At 33.0% G+C, this 13,292-nt stretch overlaps 1 protein-coding gene across 1 annotated transcript; it reads left to right on the forward strand.

The window, feature by feature from the left end:
* The first annotated feature begins 797 nt into the window (after positions 1-797).
* On the forward strand, positions 798-11,856 carry LOC118045990 (TMV resistance protein N-like). The gene is made up of 7 exons (XM_035054736.2): positions 798-938; positions 1,092-1,635; positions 4,771-5,863; positions 5,977-6,252; positions 6,354-7,391; positions 7,477-8,375; positions 10,543-11,856. The coding sequence occupies exons 2-7, from the start codon at positions 1,130-1,132 to the stop codon at positions 11,648-11,650; spliced, it is 4,920 nt and encodes a 1,639-aa protein (XP_034910627.1). The 5' UTR covers positions 798-938; positions 1,092-1,129; the 3' UTR covers positions 11,651-11,856.
* Positions 11,857-13,292: the final 1,436 nt, after the last annotated feature.

The raw sequence follows: 13,292 nt of genomic DNA on the forward strand, positions 1-13,292 counted from the left end.
TGAATAATTCTTATAATAGGCCTTGGATTCATCATAAACTCTTCTCTTCAGCTCAGAGGCTAGCTTCATGTTTTTGATTCAATCACCTACTCTCATTCTTACCGGGAAAGCAATCACATGGCAGATCATCTCGCTAAACAAGGAGTGCACAGAATATCTGATTTTGTGGCTTGGCTATGACCCTCATAGATAATTTATCGGTACTTTGTTTAATCCAATGCAGATTATGTTGATTGGGGCATTCTTTTGGCTCCTATGTAGGAACCAGATGGTGGAAGGTTTTTATTGAGTTTGTAGGGTTTATGTTAAATAGGTTTGCTAGCTAATTCAGCAAACTTTTTCTCTGTGTAATGATTGCATTGCACAATTTTGCATTACTTAATAATATCAGCTTCTTTCAAAAAAAAAAACTGTGACGTGTGTGTCCCAACCCCTGCTCTTAAAAATATTTCTATAAATTCTTATTATTTTCATTTTAACTATTTTTATGTAGACAATAATTAACGATTTTTGTGATTCACCTTGGAACTTTTGCATGCACATATTAATGCAAAGTTCTTGGAATGCAAAAGATTTATGCGCTGGAAAAGAGACAGATTTTGTTAAATAATATGGACTTGATAATTCATTAAAAAATATGAATCACTCAATTGTGATGGGTGTGGCCAATGCGCGTTCGATATCCCTTTCATTTCTCTATTTGTTTTTTGTCCACCGAAACTCCATCTTCTTTACAGTGTAAAGAAAAAGATCCGTAAGAAAATCATTGGAAACTTACCAGTACGAGTTCTTGACCTCAAGAAACCGGAAAAAATTCGAAGTCATTGTAATAAAAAGAAAGAAAAGGGCTTTGGAAGTTGGTTACTAAGATACCAGAAGAAGAAGAAATACTGGGCTTGGCTGGATATTGTGCCTCTTTAGCCAACACTTACCACACGGTTTGTTTGGTCTAGATTCGTGAAATACTCGTAGAAATTTGGTGTTTTCTGATTTCTAAGTAGAATTATACATGTTCCAGCTTGAAATTGCTATTTGGTAGATTTAATTGCCAAATTTCTTGCTCTTACCGTCTGTTTCATGTTTGACCACAGGAGCGGGCCTCATACAAAATAGCGTGGAAAGGAATTTCATGGCTTCCAGCAGCGTGCAAGGAATAACCTCATCTTCATCTTCTCCTCCTCCACTATATATGTATGACGTGTTCCTTAGTTTTAGAGGCAAAGACACCCGGAACAACTTTACTAGTCATCTATATTCTAATCTGAAACAGAGAGGCATCGATGTGTACATGGATGATAGGGAGCTCGAGAGAGGAAAGACCATCGAACCTGCTCTCTGGAAGGCCATCGAGGAATCAAGGTTTTCTGTCATTATATTTTCAAGAGATTACGCTTCTTCACCATGGTGCTTGGATGAACTTGTCAAGATTGTTCAGTGCATGAAAGAGATGGGGCAAACTGTTCTGCCAGTTTTTTATGATGTGGATCCCTCAGAGGTAACCGAGCGGAAACGGAAATATGAGGAAGCCTTCGGTGAGCATGAACAAAATTTCAAGGAAAACTTGGAGAAGGTCCGGAACTGGAAAGATTGTCTCTCTACGGTGGCCAATCTATCTGGCTGGGACGTCCGGAATAGGTAAATCGTCTATCTACTTATTCTTATTCTCAAATCTGCCCTGTATTGTTTCATTGATGAACAAGCATGATAGTAAATGTGTATTTTTTTCATATGCATGTTTTTTTTTTTTTTTGATGATATTTTGAACTGATGTGATCAAGCATTTCTAATCTCTATATATAACTTCTTTCTATTCTTAGGTTTTTCTTTATATTTTGAAAATAATATAAATATTAAACAAAAAAATTAAAATGTATAAAAATGTTGAAAACAAATCTAGCATGAACAAATAAAAAGTTAGCTTAAAAAAGTAAAATTGTGAAGAAATGACAACAAATTCATCATAAGAAATAAAAAATTGACCAAAGTTTTTGAATATGTTGGTTTTAGCTTTTCAAAATAAAATAAAAAGATTTTCCATCTTGAATTAAAAAATTCAAACTATTTATAAATCAAAGAGACAAATTTATTTTTAATTTTTTTTTTGTGAATATTTTTATTTTATATTTGGAATTAAAATTTGATAGGTGTCTTTCTTTTTACTAATGGAGTGTAACAATGAATTTACTAATTTTTCATTCTAAACAAAATAAACTACTTATTAGGAATAAGGTCTTTTTATAAGGGCCAATAGTCATTATAGAATTGATAGGGGTAGTTAGGTATTTTTTTAACGGTATAATTACTTAGTTATCTTTAAAAAAAAAAAAATAAATTACCTATAGGGGCTCTTTTAAGATTTTTCACTTTTCAGGGTGCAATAAAATAACTTCATTTCCTTTAAAATTAAAAATACTTACCTTGTCTTCAAGGGCTTGTTCATGCTTTTTTGTTTTTGTTTTTGTTTTTGTTTTTTTGATAAAAAAAAGTGGTTGGCTTGTTTGTAGAACACACAAGCGAGTAAGTTGTTTTGTTTTATTTAAGCAGCATGAGCAATGTCTTATGACACCCAAAAAAGGCCTTCATTGATGTTTTTGGATTCACCATGATGTGACCTGCCTCCCTGAGTGGCATGTGTGGAGTAATTTTTTCTAGTTTGGCACCACATGACTTTCTTTTCTTTTGTTTTTATCCTCAAATTCTGCACCCGACCTTCTAAACATTTATAGTAACCCTTCAATTTGTTTTTTTTTTTCCATATTTGTTCTATTTTCTTTGAGTTGATATTTTTTTATTTGAATTATTTTTTTAGAATTGAAATTTGCTGTTAATTTTATACTTTTTAATTTTTTAATCTATTAGATTTGATTCTCATTCTTTTGATTACTATTTATTTTATGTGAGATTATTTTTATTTTATTTTATTGGTGATTTCATCCTTCATTTTTTATTGTTATGTTTTTTTTACCTTGGCAAATTTTTAAAAAATTGGTGTATATATATATATATATATATATATATATATATATAGATTATTTTTGATTTCATACTTTAACATTGAATTAAGCTTTTTGGTTGAGTCTGGATTTAGGATTTAACGGATTGAGAATTTGAGACACTAACCTAGGTTTAGGAGATTTGTCTAGGCTTTTTTTTTTTTAAGCTCATGTTTTTTTTCCAGTTTCATTATTCAATATTTAATTTAATTAGAGACTGGGCTCTATTAAATTTTTTTATTTGTTTTTTATAAGATTTTTTAAATAATTTTAAAAATAACCGAGGTTATCTTACGTCTTTTTATTTCTCATTCTTTGTTAAATCTAGCTCTTATTTTTTTTTAAATCCTTTTTTTAATTGAATAATTTTTTTTTATGTTTAGCTTTTAATATTTGGTTGATTGAAATTGGGCTTATTTTATTTTGATATGGGTTCCATGGAGTTTTCACCAAAATGTGCTTCGGATCGCGAGTTTCACAAGTTAATCATAGTTACTCCAAGTCGATCTAGTGTGTTGTCGTCACAATTATATTTTTAAATAAATATATCGTCTAATATATTATTATCTTAATATTTTAAAAGTGTTTTTCTAGCTTGTATTGAATTTTTTACTTTCAAATATTATTATATTTTTTAAGGGTTAGAAAAAAATAATCCAACACTTGAGGCCAAAAATCTAGTTAAAGAACTACACATTAAAGTGAAGTTTTCAACAAGTGGCAACTTACCATTAATATCATCTATGGTTCAGTTTTTAAGGTATGACACAAAAGCTACATGAATTTTTTCCCATGAAAAAAATTATTTCTCAAAAATACTATAGGTGGTAAAAAACTTTTCAAACTAGCATAGGCATCACTAACACAATTTGACACATGCAGATCTCGCATGTCAAAAAAATCTTCCTTTCTTTCTTTGTTGGGTTGGTCCATCAATTTTTATATTTAGTTAACTTTAGTTCCATTATTACGATAATTTCATCTATTCTTTTGCACACAAAAAATATATGAATTAAAGTTAATATTTATTTCAAATGCAATCGCTAAAAACGAGTTAATTTTTGCCTAAAATATTGTTATGTTTTTTCCCAACTTAAATAAAAATAAGTTTATATTAATGAAATGATCATTATATTGAAATTAATATTAAGATTGTATAAAAATTGAAAGACCAAATAAAAGATTAAATAGAGAAGAAAGACGAAGAAATGCGTTGTGAAAATTTGAGTTGTGAGAAGCATATGTTAGTTTGGGAAATGTTCTTTGGGCTATGCTAATATAGAAAAAAAGTCAAAAAATTAATAAAATTAAAGTTTTTTTTTTTTTAAAAGTTAATTATGCTAAATAATTTAATTTTTTGTTAAAAATAATTATAAAAACAACTTAGTGGTCGACAAAAAATATGATAGAACTCCTTTTGCCTTTTGGTATGTTAAAACCAAACTTAATGAATATTTTATTTCCTACCTTTTGTTCTTGTATGCATGCTTCTGTAGTAACTGTGTGATTCTATAGGCAATAAGATAACTATTGTACGAATCATTCTTAGCATCAATACAATCATAGTTCCTTTTTCAGTTTATTCTTTCCTTTTCCTCTATGTTCTTGAAGCTATCTATTATCAGGGCCCTATCTTTCTCAAAGGTTGGTGTATTAATTTTCGGCTAACAACCATACATTTTCGAGCTACAATATGCTAATGTTTATCTTCCCATTATCACTATCTGATTTGATTTCTGCACACTGCATGATTAATGTTTTGCACCCTCCTATGCAGGAATGAATCGGAATCAATTAAAATAATTGTTGAATACATATCGTACAAACTAAGCATCACTCTGCCAACAATTAGCAAAAAATTAGTTGGAATAGATTCTCGTGTAGAGGTATTAAATGGCTATATAGGTGAAGAAGTAGGCAAAACAATCTTCATAGGGATTTGCGGAATGGGTGGCATAGGTAAGACGACTGTTGCAAGGGTAGTATATGATAGGATTCGTTGGCAATTTGAAGGCAGCTGCTTCTTAGCAAGTGTCAGAGATGTTTTTGCTAGGGAAGATGGACAACGTCGTTTGCAGGAACAACTTCTTTCTGAAATCTTAATGGAACGTGCTTCTGTATGTGATTCTTCTAGAGGGATTGAGATGATAAAGCGGAGGTTACGACTTAAAAAGATTCTTCTTATCCTTGATGATGTAGATGACAAAGAACAACTAGAATTCTTGGCTGAGGAGCCTGGATGGTTTGGTCCAGGGAGCAGAATTATCATAACAAGCAGAGATACAAATGTGTTAACTGGAAATGATGATACTAAAATTTATGAGGCTGAAAAATTGAATGATGATGATGCTCTCATGTTGTTTAGCCAGAAAGCTTTCAAAAAAGACCAACCTGTTGAAGATTTCTTGGATCTATCCAAGCAAGTTGTGGGTTATGCTAATGGCCTTCCACTAGCTCTTGAAGTTATAGGTTCATTTTTGAATGGAAGACGTGTCGATCAATGGAAAAGTGCGATTAATAGAATGAATGAGATTCCTCACGGAAAAATTATTGATGTGCTTCGCATTAGTTTTGATGGTCTCCATGAATCAGATAAGAAAATATTTTTAGACATTGCATGTTTCCTGATGGGGTTTAAAATTGATCGAATAACAAGGATACTTGAAAGCCGTGGATTCCATGCAGGTATTGGAATACCAGTTCTTATTGAGAAATCTCTTATAAGTGTCTCTCGGGATCAAGTCTGGATGCATAATTTATTACAGATAATGGCTAAGGAAATTGTTCGTTATGAATCCCCTGAAGAGCCTGGAAGGCGTAGTAGATTGTGGACATACGAGGATGTCTGCCTTGCACTGATGGACAACACAGTGAGTAGCTGATAGAGAACATTATCCATAAGATTTCATGAAGTTTATTTTAATTTAAGCTCCATCGCTACTTTGTATTTGTTTTTTACTTGTATTCCCCTTTTGGTTGACAGGGAAAAGAAAAAATAGAAGCCATTTTCCTGGACATGCCTGGAATAAAAGAGGCACAATGGAACATGAAAGCCTTCTCTAAAATGAGCAAACTAAGATTGCTCAAAATCAACAATGTGCAGCTTTCTGAAGGACCTGAAGATCTTTCCAATAAGCTACGATTTCTTGAATGGCATTCTTACCCTTCAAAATCATTGCCAGCTGGTTTACAAGTGGATGAGTTAGTTGAACTTCACATGGCTAACAGTAGTATTGAGCAATTATGGTATGGGTGTAAGGTGAGATCACCTAATTTAAGGACCTTTGTATTTCTTTTTATCGTTTTCCTATATATTTATGATAGTAGTATCCATATTTCTTCTCCCCTGCCTGATTGCAGAGTGCAGTTAATTTGAAAATCATCAATCTCAGCAACTCACTAAACCTGATCAAGACTCCAGATTTTACAGGAATTCCGAATCTTGAGAACCTAATTCTTGAAGGTTGTACAAGTTTGTCTGAGGTCCATCCATCACTTGCACGTCACAAGAAGCTTCAACATGTGAATCTTGTGCATTGCCAAAGTATTAGGATTCTCCCAAGCAACCTTGAAATGGAATCGCTCAAAGTTTTCACTCTTGATGGCTGCTCAAAACTTGAGAGGTTTCCAGATATAGTGGGAAACATGAACTGTTTGATGGTGCTTCGTTTGGACGGGACTGGTATTGCTGAACTATCTTCATCAATTCGTCATTTGATTGGCTTAGAAGTATTAAGCATGAACAACTGCAAGAACCTTGAAAGCATTCCGAGTAGCATAGGCTGCTTGAAATCCCTTAAAAAACTTGATATGTCTGGCTGCTTTGAACTTGAAAATATACCAGAGAATTTGGGGAAAGTTGAAAGTTTGGAGGAGTTTGATGTAAGTGGAACTTCAATAAGACAACCGCCAGCATCCATTTTTCTTTTAAAGAATCTTAAAGTATTATCTTTTGATGGATGCAAAAGAATAACTATGAATCCCACGGATCAAAGGTTGCCTTCTTTGACTGGTCTGTGTTTTATAGAAGTACTGGGTTTACGCGCTTGCAATCTAAGAGAAGGGGTGCTTCCTGAAGATATTGGCTACTTATCTTCATTAAGGTCTTTAGATCTAAGCCAGAATAACTTTGTTAGCCTGCCTAAAGCCATAAATCAGCTTTTTAAACTGGAAATGCTTGTCTTGGAGGATTGCATGATGCTTGCATCTTTGCCTGAGGTTCCATCTAAAGTTCAAACAGTAAATTTGAATGGTTGTATAAGCCTAAAAACAATTCCAGATCCGATAAAGTTAAGCAGTTCCAAAAGATCAGAGCTCATATGTCTTAACTGCTGGGAATTGTACAATCATAATGGCCAAGATAGAATGGGGTTGATTATGCTTGAAAGATACCTCAAGGTGTTCTCTTAATCATACCCAAACCTTTTTGTATCTCTCTCTCTCTCCCTCTATCTATCTAACATTTTGGTTTTTCTTGGTACAGGGTTTGTCTAATCCAAGACCTGGATTTGGTATCGCCATTCCAGGAAATGAAATTCCAGGCTGGTTTAACTATCAAACTAAGGGATCTTCAATTAGTGTGCAAGTGCCAAGTTGGAGCATGGGGTTTGTTGCGTGTGTTGCATTCAGTGCAAATGATGAAAGTCCTTCTCTTTTTTGTCATTTCAAAGCCAATGGAAGAGAGAATTATCCTTCGCCGATGTGTATTAATTGTAAAGGCCATCTCTTTTCAGATCATATTTGGCTATTCTATCTATCTTTTGATTACCTTAAAGAGCTTCAAGAATGGCAGCATGAATCCTTTAGCAATATTGAGTTGTCGTTTCATTCTTACGAGCAAGGAGTGAAGGTGAACAATTGTGGTGTTTGTTTGTTATCTTCTCTATTTATTAAACCACAAACATCTGCCCATTTTATTGTCACAAGCAAAGAAGCAGCTTCTTTATATAAAGATTCTTTAGCTTTTTCTTCGTCTTACCATCAATGGAAGGCCAATGTTTTCCCTAACATCAGAGTCGCAGATCGAGCCCGGAGATTCATTGTCCCAGGTGGGAAGGAACCAGAAAAAGTGATGGCAATTAGATCAAGACTCTTTGAGGCCATTGAAGAATTAGGGATGTCAGTTATTATATTTTCTAGAGATTGTGCTTCTTTACCTTGGGACTTTGACGAACTTGTCAAGATTGTCGGATTCATGGATGAGAAGAGATCGGACACTGTGTTTCCAGTTTCTTATGATGTCGAACAATCAAAGATGGATGATCAAACAGAGAGTTACACAATTGTCTTTGATAAGAATGAAGAAAATCTCAGGGAAAACGAGAAGGTACGAAGATGGACGAATATTCTCAGTGAAGTTGAGATTTCATCTGCATCAAAAAGGTAATAATTACTTATTCATTTGAATCGAAAAGGTAATAATTACTTCGAAAAGTTGCTTTCAGAAGAACTCAATGTCAACAAATCTATGATCTTTCTATATGGCGTGGGAAAATACCGTGCAAGTTCATAGTGTGGTTAGAGTTTTTTTTCTTTTAAGGTAGATTTTGAATTTAAAACAAAATATTTTTAAAGTAGTTTTTTTTTTATTCAGCAACTTTTTTTTTCAATTTGGATGTGTTAATAAAGTTAAACAAACAAAATAATTGCATATATTCAACCTTCTAAAAAAAATATGCACAACACCATCAAATAACAATTTATATCCAAAAACTTGTAACCAAAATAGAATGCATGCACTGGAGTCTTGAACAAGTCATTATTAAATTTGATTGAGTTTATATTTCAGGTCTTATGTTTTAATTTTTTTGGTTAAAAAGTTGATATAAATTTTTGGGAAAAAACATATTGAACTCGATTGAGTTCATGCTCCAGCCATGGGTTTAAACGAATTAAGCAACAACAACAACATAATGTTTTTTCTCATATTGCTTTTTTACTGATATTTTTTTTATGTATCTTTTTTTTTATATTTTTTTAAAATTTATGTTTCAATTAATATTCTTCATTATGATTTTTTTTTATAGATATTATTTTTATAGTATTGTTCGTATTTAATTTTTGAAAAAACTTATTATTGAATTCATTAATAATTTTTTTATTTTTTTGTATAAAAGAACTTAATTTTAAAAAAATAAAAAAATATGAATTTTCAAAATAACATTAACATGTACAACAACCTTGCATAATATTTGTTTTTCTATTTTTATTTTATTTAATCAATTTAATATGTGTATTTATTTTAATATAATTTGATTGAATAAAAATATTAATTTTAATAAACAAATTTAAAAAATATAACCAGGTAAATGTTCTATTTATTAACACATTCAAATTTTTTAATTTTATTTTAGTTATTGTTAATATATTTTTTATTCACATAGTTGTCAATTTATTTGATTACATGTATGTATTGACTTTTTAATTTATACTTTTAATTTTTTATGTACAAAATGCACAACTATTTTGTAAGAGAAAAAAATATTTGGTCCATAGAAAAGCAACATCTTATTTTTTTTCACAAACAATTTGCAAAAAAACAATTGTCAATAGACATAGGCCCAGACAAAATGGACCACTCGGGCTAGTCTGATTTACTATACCTAACAACGCTTAACTTTTATTTTTTCTTCTTTTAATTTTATTAAATTAATGCTTCTTTTATATTTTCTTAAATATTTTTTTATTTATATTTAGATTAACATCTTCTTCTCATTTTTTTATGTTGTTTAGAGATCCTTTTTAAAATTACGGTTATTTTTTTAGTTATGCATTTAATGTTTTAGGAGGTTTTTTCTGGTTTATCTATAATTTTTTTAAATCTTTTGTGTAGAAGAACTTTATTTTTTAAAATAAAAAGATTTTAATTTCAAATAATATTTATAAATATGTGAAGCCTTGAATATTATTATTTTTTCTTTTATTTTATTCAATCAATTTAATATGTGTCTATTTTTATTATCGTTTGATTAAATAAAAAACTTGTTTTAATTAATAAATGTAGTAAATATAATTGCATAAATTTTTCATCTTGTGAAATTAAATATCTTAATCTACAACTATTTCTTGATTTTTCATATTTTATTTTTAGTTATCTTTTATAAATGTTTTATTTATTTATTAAGACACGTAGTTCTTGATTTATTTAATTATATTTATGCATAATATTTTTTTTATTTTCACTCAAAAAATTAAATACAAAAACATATTGAAAAATTATATTTATAAATTTGTTTGTTAAGATGTTTTTAACCTGCGACGAATTTACGTAACAAGTATCTGGTAACATCGATTCCATGTATAGTTTGACTATGCGGTGGGGATGGGAGAACGAATGTTTAGTTTTCAAGTCCTTTTTTATCTAATCTATTTTTTTATATGACAATTTTACCTAACCGAATGATAGAAATTTTTTTTTTCAGTAACAATTTAATGTGGTTCGACCCTACAATATGCATTAATAATTAAAGTTTGAGAAAATTCCCATTGTGCCAAGCTATATATACACACACACACAACACTTCTGACCTCTCCTTCTCATGACTCTCAGCGGCAAAGGAGCTCCAGCAACGCAGCAGCAGCAGATCCAGCTCCACCTCCACCAGCAGCGGATCCAGCATCTCCAACTGGTCAAGCAGTGGCAGGGATGGCTCCAGTGGTTCCAGAAGCGCGAGCACTTGTCTGAGCAGCAGCGTGAGGAGCATCTCGAGCAGCAGGAGCTGCTGGAGCGGCAGCAGCAGGAGCTGCTGGAGCGGCAGCAGCTGGAGCAGCTGGAGCGGCAGCAGCTGGAGCAGCTGGAGCGGCAGCATCTGGAGCTGCGGGAGCGGCAACATCTGGAGCAGCTGCCGCTCCAGCAGGCGTGGCAGTTGCCGGAGCAGCAGGAGCTGCTGGAGCGGCAGCTGCTGGAGGAGTGGCAGCTGCTGGAGCGGCAGCAGCAGCGGCAGCTGGAGCAGGAGCAGATGCTGGAGGAGCGGCAGCATCTGGAGCTGCGGGAGCGGCAACATCTGGAGCAGCTGCCGCTCCAGCAGGCGTGGCAGTTGCCGGAGCAGCAGGAGCTGCTGGAGCGGCAGCTGCTGGAGGAGTGGCAGCTGCTGGAGCGGCAGCAGCAGCGGCAGCTGGAGCAGGAGCAGATGCTGGAGGAGCGGCAGCTGGAGCGGCAGCTGCTGGAGGGGCGGCAGCTGCTGGAGCGGCAGCAGCAGCAGCTGCTGGAGCAGGAGCAGCTGCTGAAGCGGCTGCAGGAGCAGCAGCGGCTGCTGGAGCGGCGGCGGCAGCGGTGGCGGCAGCGGCGGCATTGGCGGCGGCAGCAGCAGCTTCTGGAACGGCGGCAGCAGCAGCTGCTGGAGCGGCAGCAGCAGCAGCTCGAGCAGCAGCAGCTGCTAGGGCTGCCGCAGCTGCTCGAGCGGCAGCGGCAGCTGCTCGAGCGGCAGCGGCAGCTGCTCGAGCGGCAGCGGCAGCTGCACCGGCATATGCCGTGGCAGCCACGGCGGCAGCCGGTGCTCGAGCAGCGGCAGCAGCTGGTGCTCGAGCAGCGGCAGCAGCTGGTGCTCGAGCAGCGGCAGCAGCTGGTGCTCGAGCAGCAGCAGCAGCTGTTGCTCGAGCAGCTGTTGCTCGAGCAGCAGCAGCAGCAGCAGCTGCCTTGGGTTTGGTTTGGAATCTAACTTGCTTTAGCTTGAAGATCTTCGTCAGTTTTTGCTCATGGTTTTGGTTTGGGGTAATTTGATTCACATTTTGCAATATTGGTTATCGGTATATTTTTATTTTGGCGTCTCGGTGTTTTTGCGACCGTAGATTCCAAGAGGTTTTTCCTGCTACTAATTCTATAAATATAATGAAAACAGAAATGAGAAACTCGTCAGTTTTTCTATTGATGTAGAACGAGGAAGAAGACGAGGGGGAGAATAGATGAAGGAGGAGAATAGTGTTAGAAGAATAGAAAGGTGACGAGTAAATACAAGGGGAGAGCAGTAGGAGTTGATATCCAGAACTCTTAATTAATACTAAAAATCTTATTAATGTAAATGAAGGGAAAAAAATGGATTTTTGGGTAATATTATTTATATTAGTACTAAAAATCTTGAAAGATTATTATTAAATGTAGTATTTTAAGTAGTGAATAAAAATGATGATTATTAATATTTAATGTGATTATGCTTAATTAACTAGTGAAATATTATTATTAAATCAGTATTTTAAGGTTATATTATTTTTTCGCTTCTACTATTTTTTGTTATTTTTTCTAATGTTAGTATTTCTAATCTAAATAAAATATTTTAATTTGTTTATAACATGTTTTCAATGATTAAATGTTGTCTGTTTTCTTATTTTGCAAACAGATTTAATTTTGTTGTGGGATCAGTACTTGACCTTATATATTGTGAGTATTAATAAAATGTTTAATTTGTATATAACATATTCTTCTTAAATTTAGGATAATCCCATGTTTGCGGATGAAAGCCTGTGCTCTGCAAAATTTCAACCTGTATTTTGAAATAGCTAGTCTGTCCACTTTTTTAACTCTGTTTTTTGGTGTATGATATATTTAAATTAAAAAACTATATTTTGCTTTTTTTAAAAATCAATTTCATTTAGAATTCTTTGAAATTAATTTTAAGTATTTTAATATTTCATGTTATAATATTCGTACTAAAAAATATTTTTCAACAAAATCTTAATTTATTAATTTAACATTTGATTAAAATCCAATTACACTTATTAACGACCACGTTTTAAAACCATTTTCTCCCAACAGCAGGCATTTTACATTCAAAATACATGAAAATTGATCTTAAATGTGACCAAGCTGTATGCATGCATTCTAACCATTCTAAACAATTCTCTCAATTCTCTATTTTAAGAGGTGTTTATTATTGTGGTAATATATAGTTATTTTTTAAAATATTTTTATTTAAAATAAAACTTTTTATCTTTTAAAATTTATTTTTAATATAGTATATATCAAAATGATATAAAAAAACTTAATTTGAAGTAAAATAAATAAATAAAAAATTCAATTTTTTAAAATTTTAAAAAACAAACAAACGCTCTAAATCCCGACAATCTATTAGATAAAATCATTAGGAAAAGGCGACATTAATTGGTTAACGAAAAACACTTTTCAGTTAAAGAAAAACACTTTTTAGAAATTGTAAAAAATTTAGAAATATTATATTATTTGCTAATTATATCAAATTTGATACTCAAACTTTTGATTACTATATATTTTGTATTGAATCTTTTTTTTTTTTAATTCCATCCCTTAGAGTTTGATCTAATTTGATTTTTATATCAACTTTGGTTTTG

The sequence above is a fragment of the Populus alba genome, chromosome 17, assembly GCF_005239225.2.
Source record: "Populus alba chromosome 17, ASM523922v2, whole genome shotgun sequence".
Classification (NCBI taxonomy): domain Eukaryota; kingdom Viridiplantae; phylum Streptophyta; class Magnoliopsida; order Malpighiales; family Salicaceae; genus Populus; species Populus alba.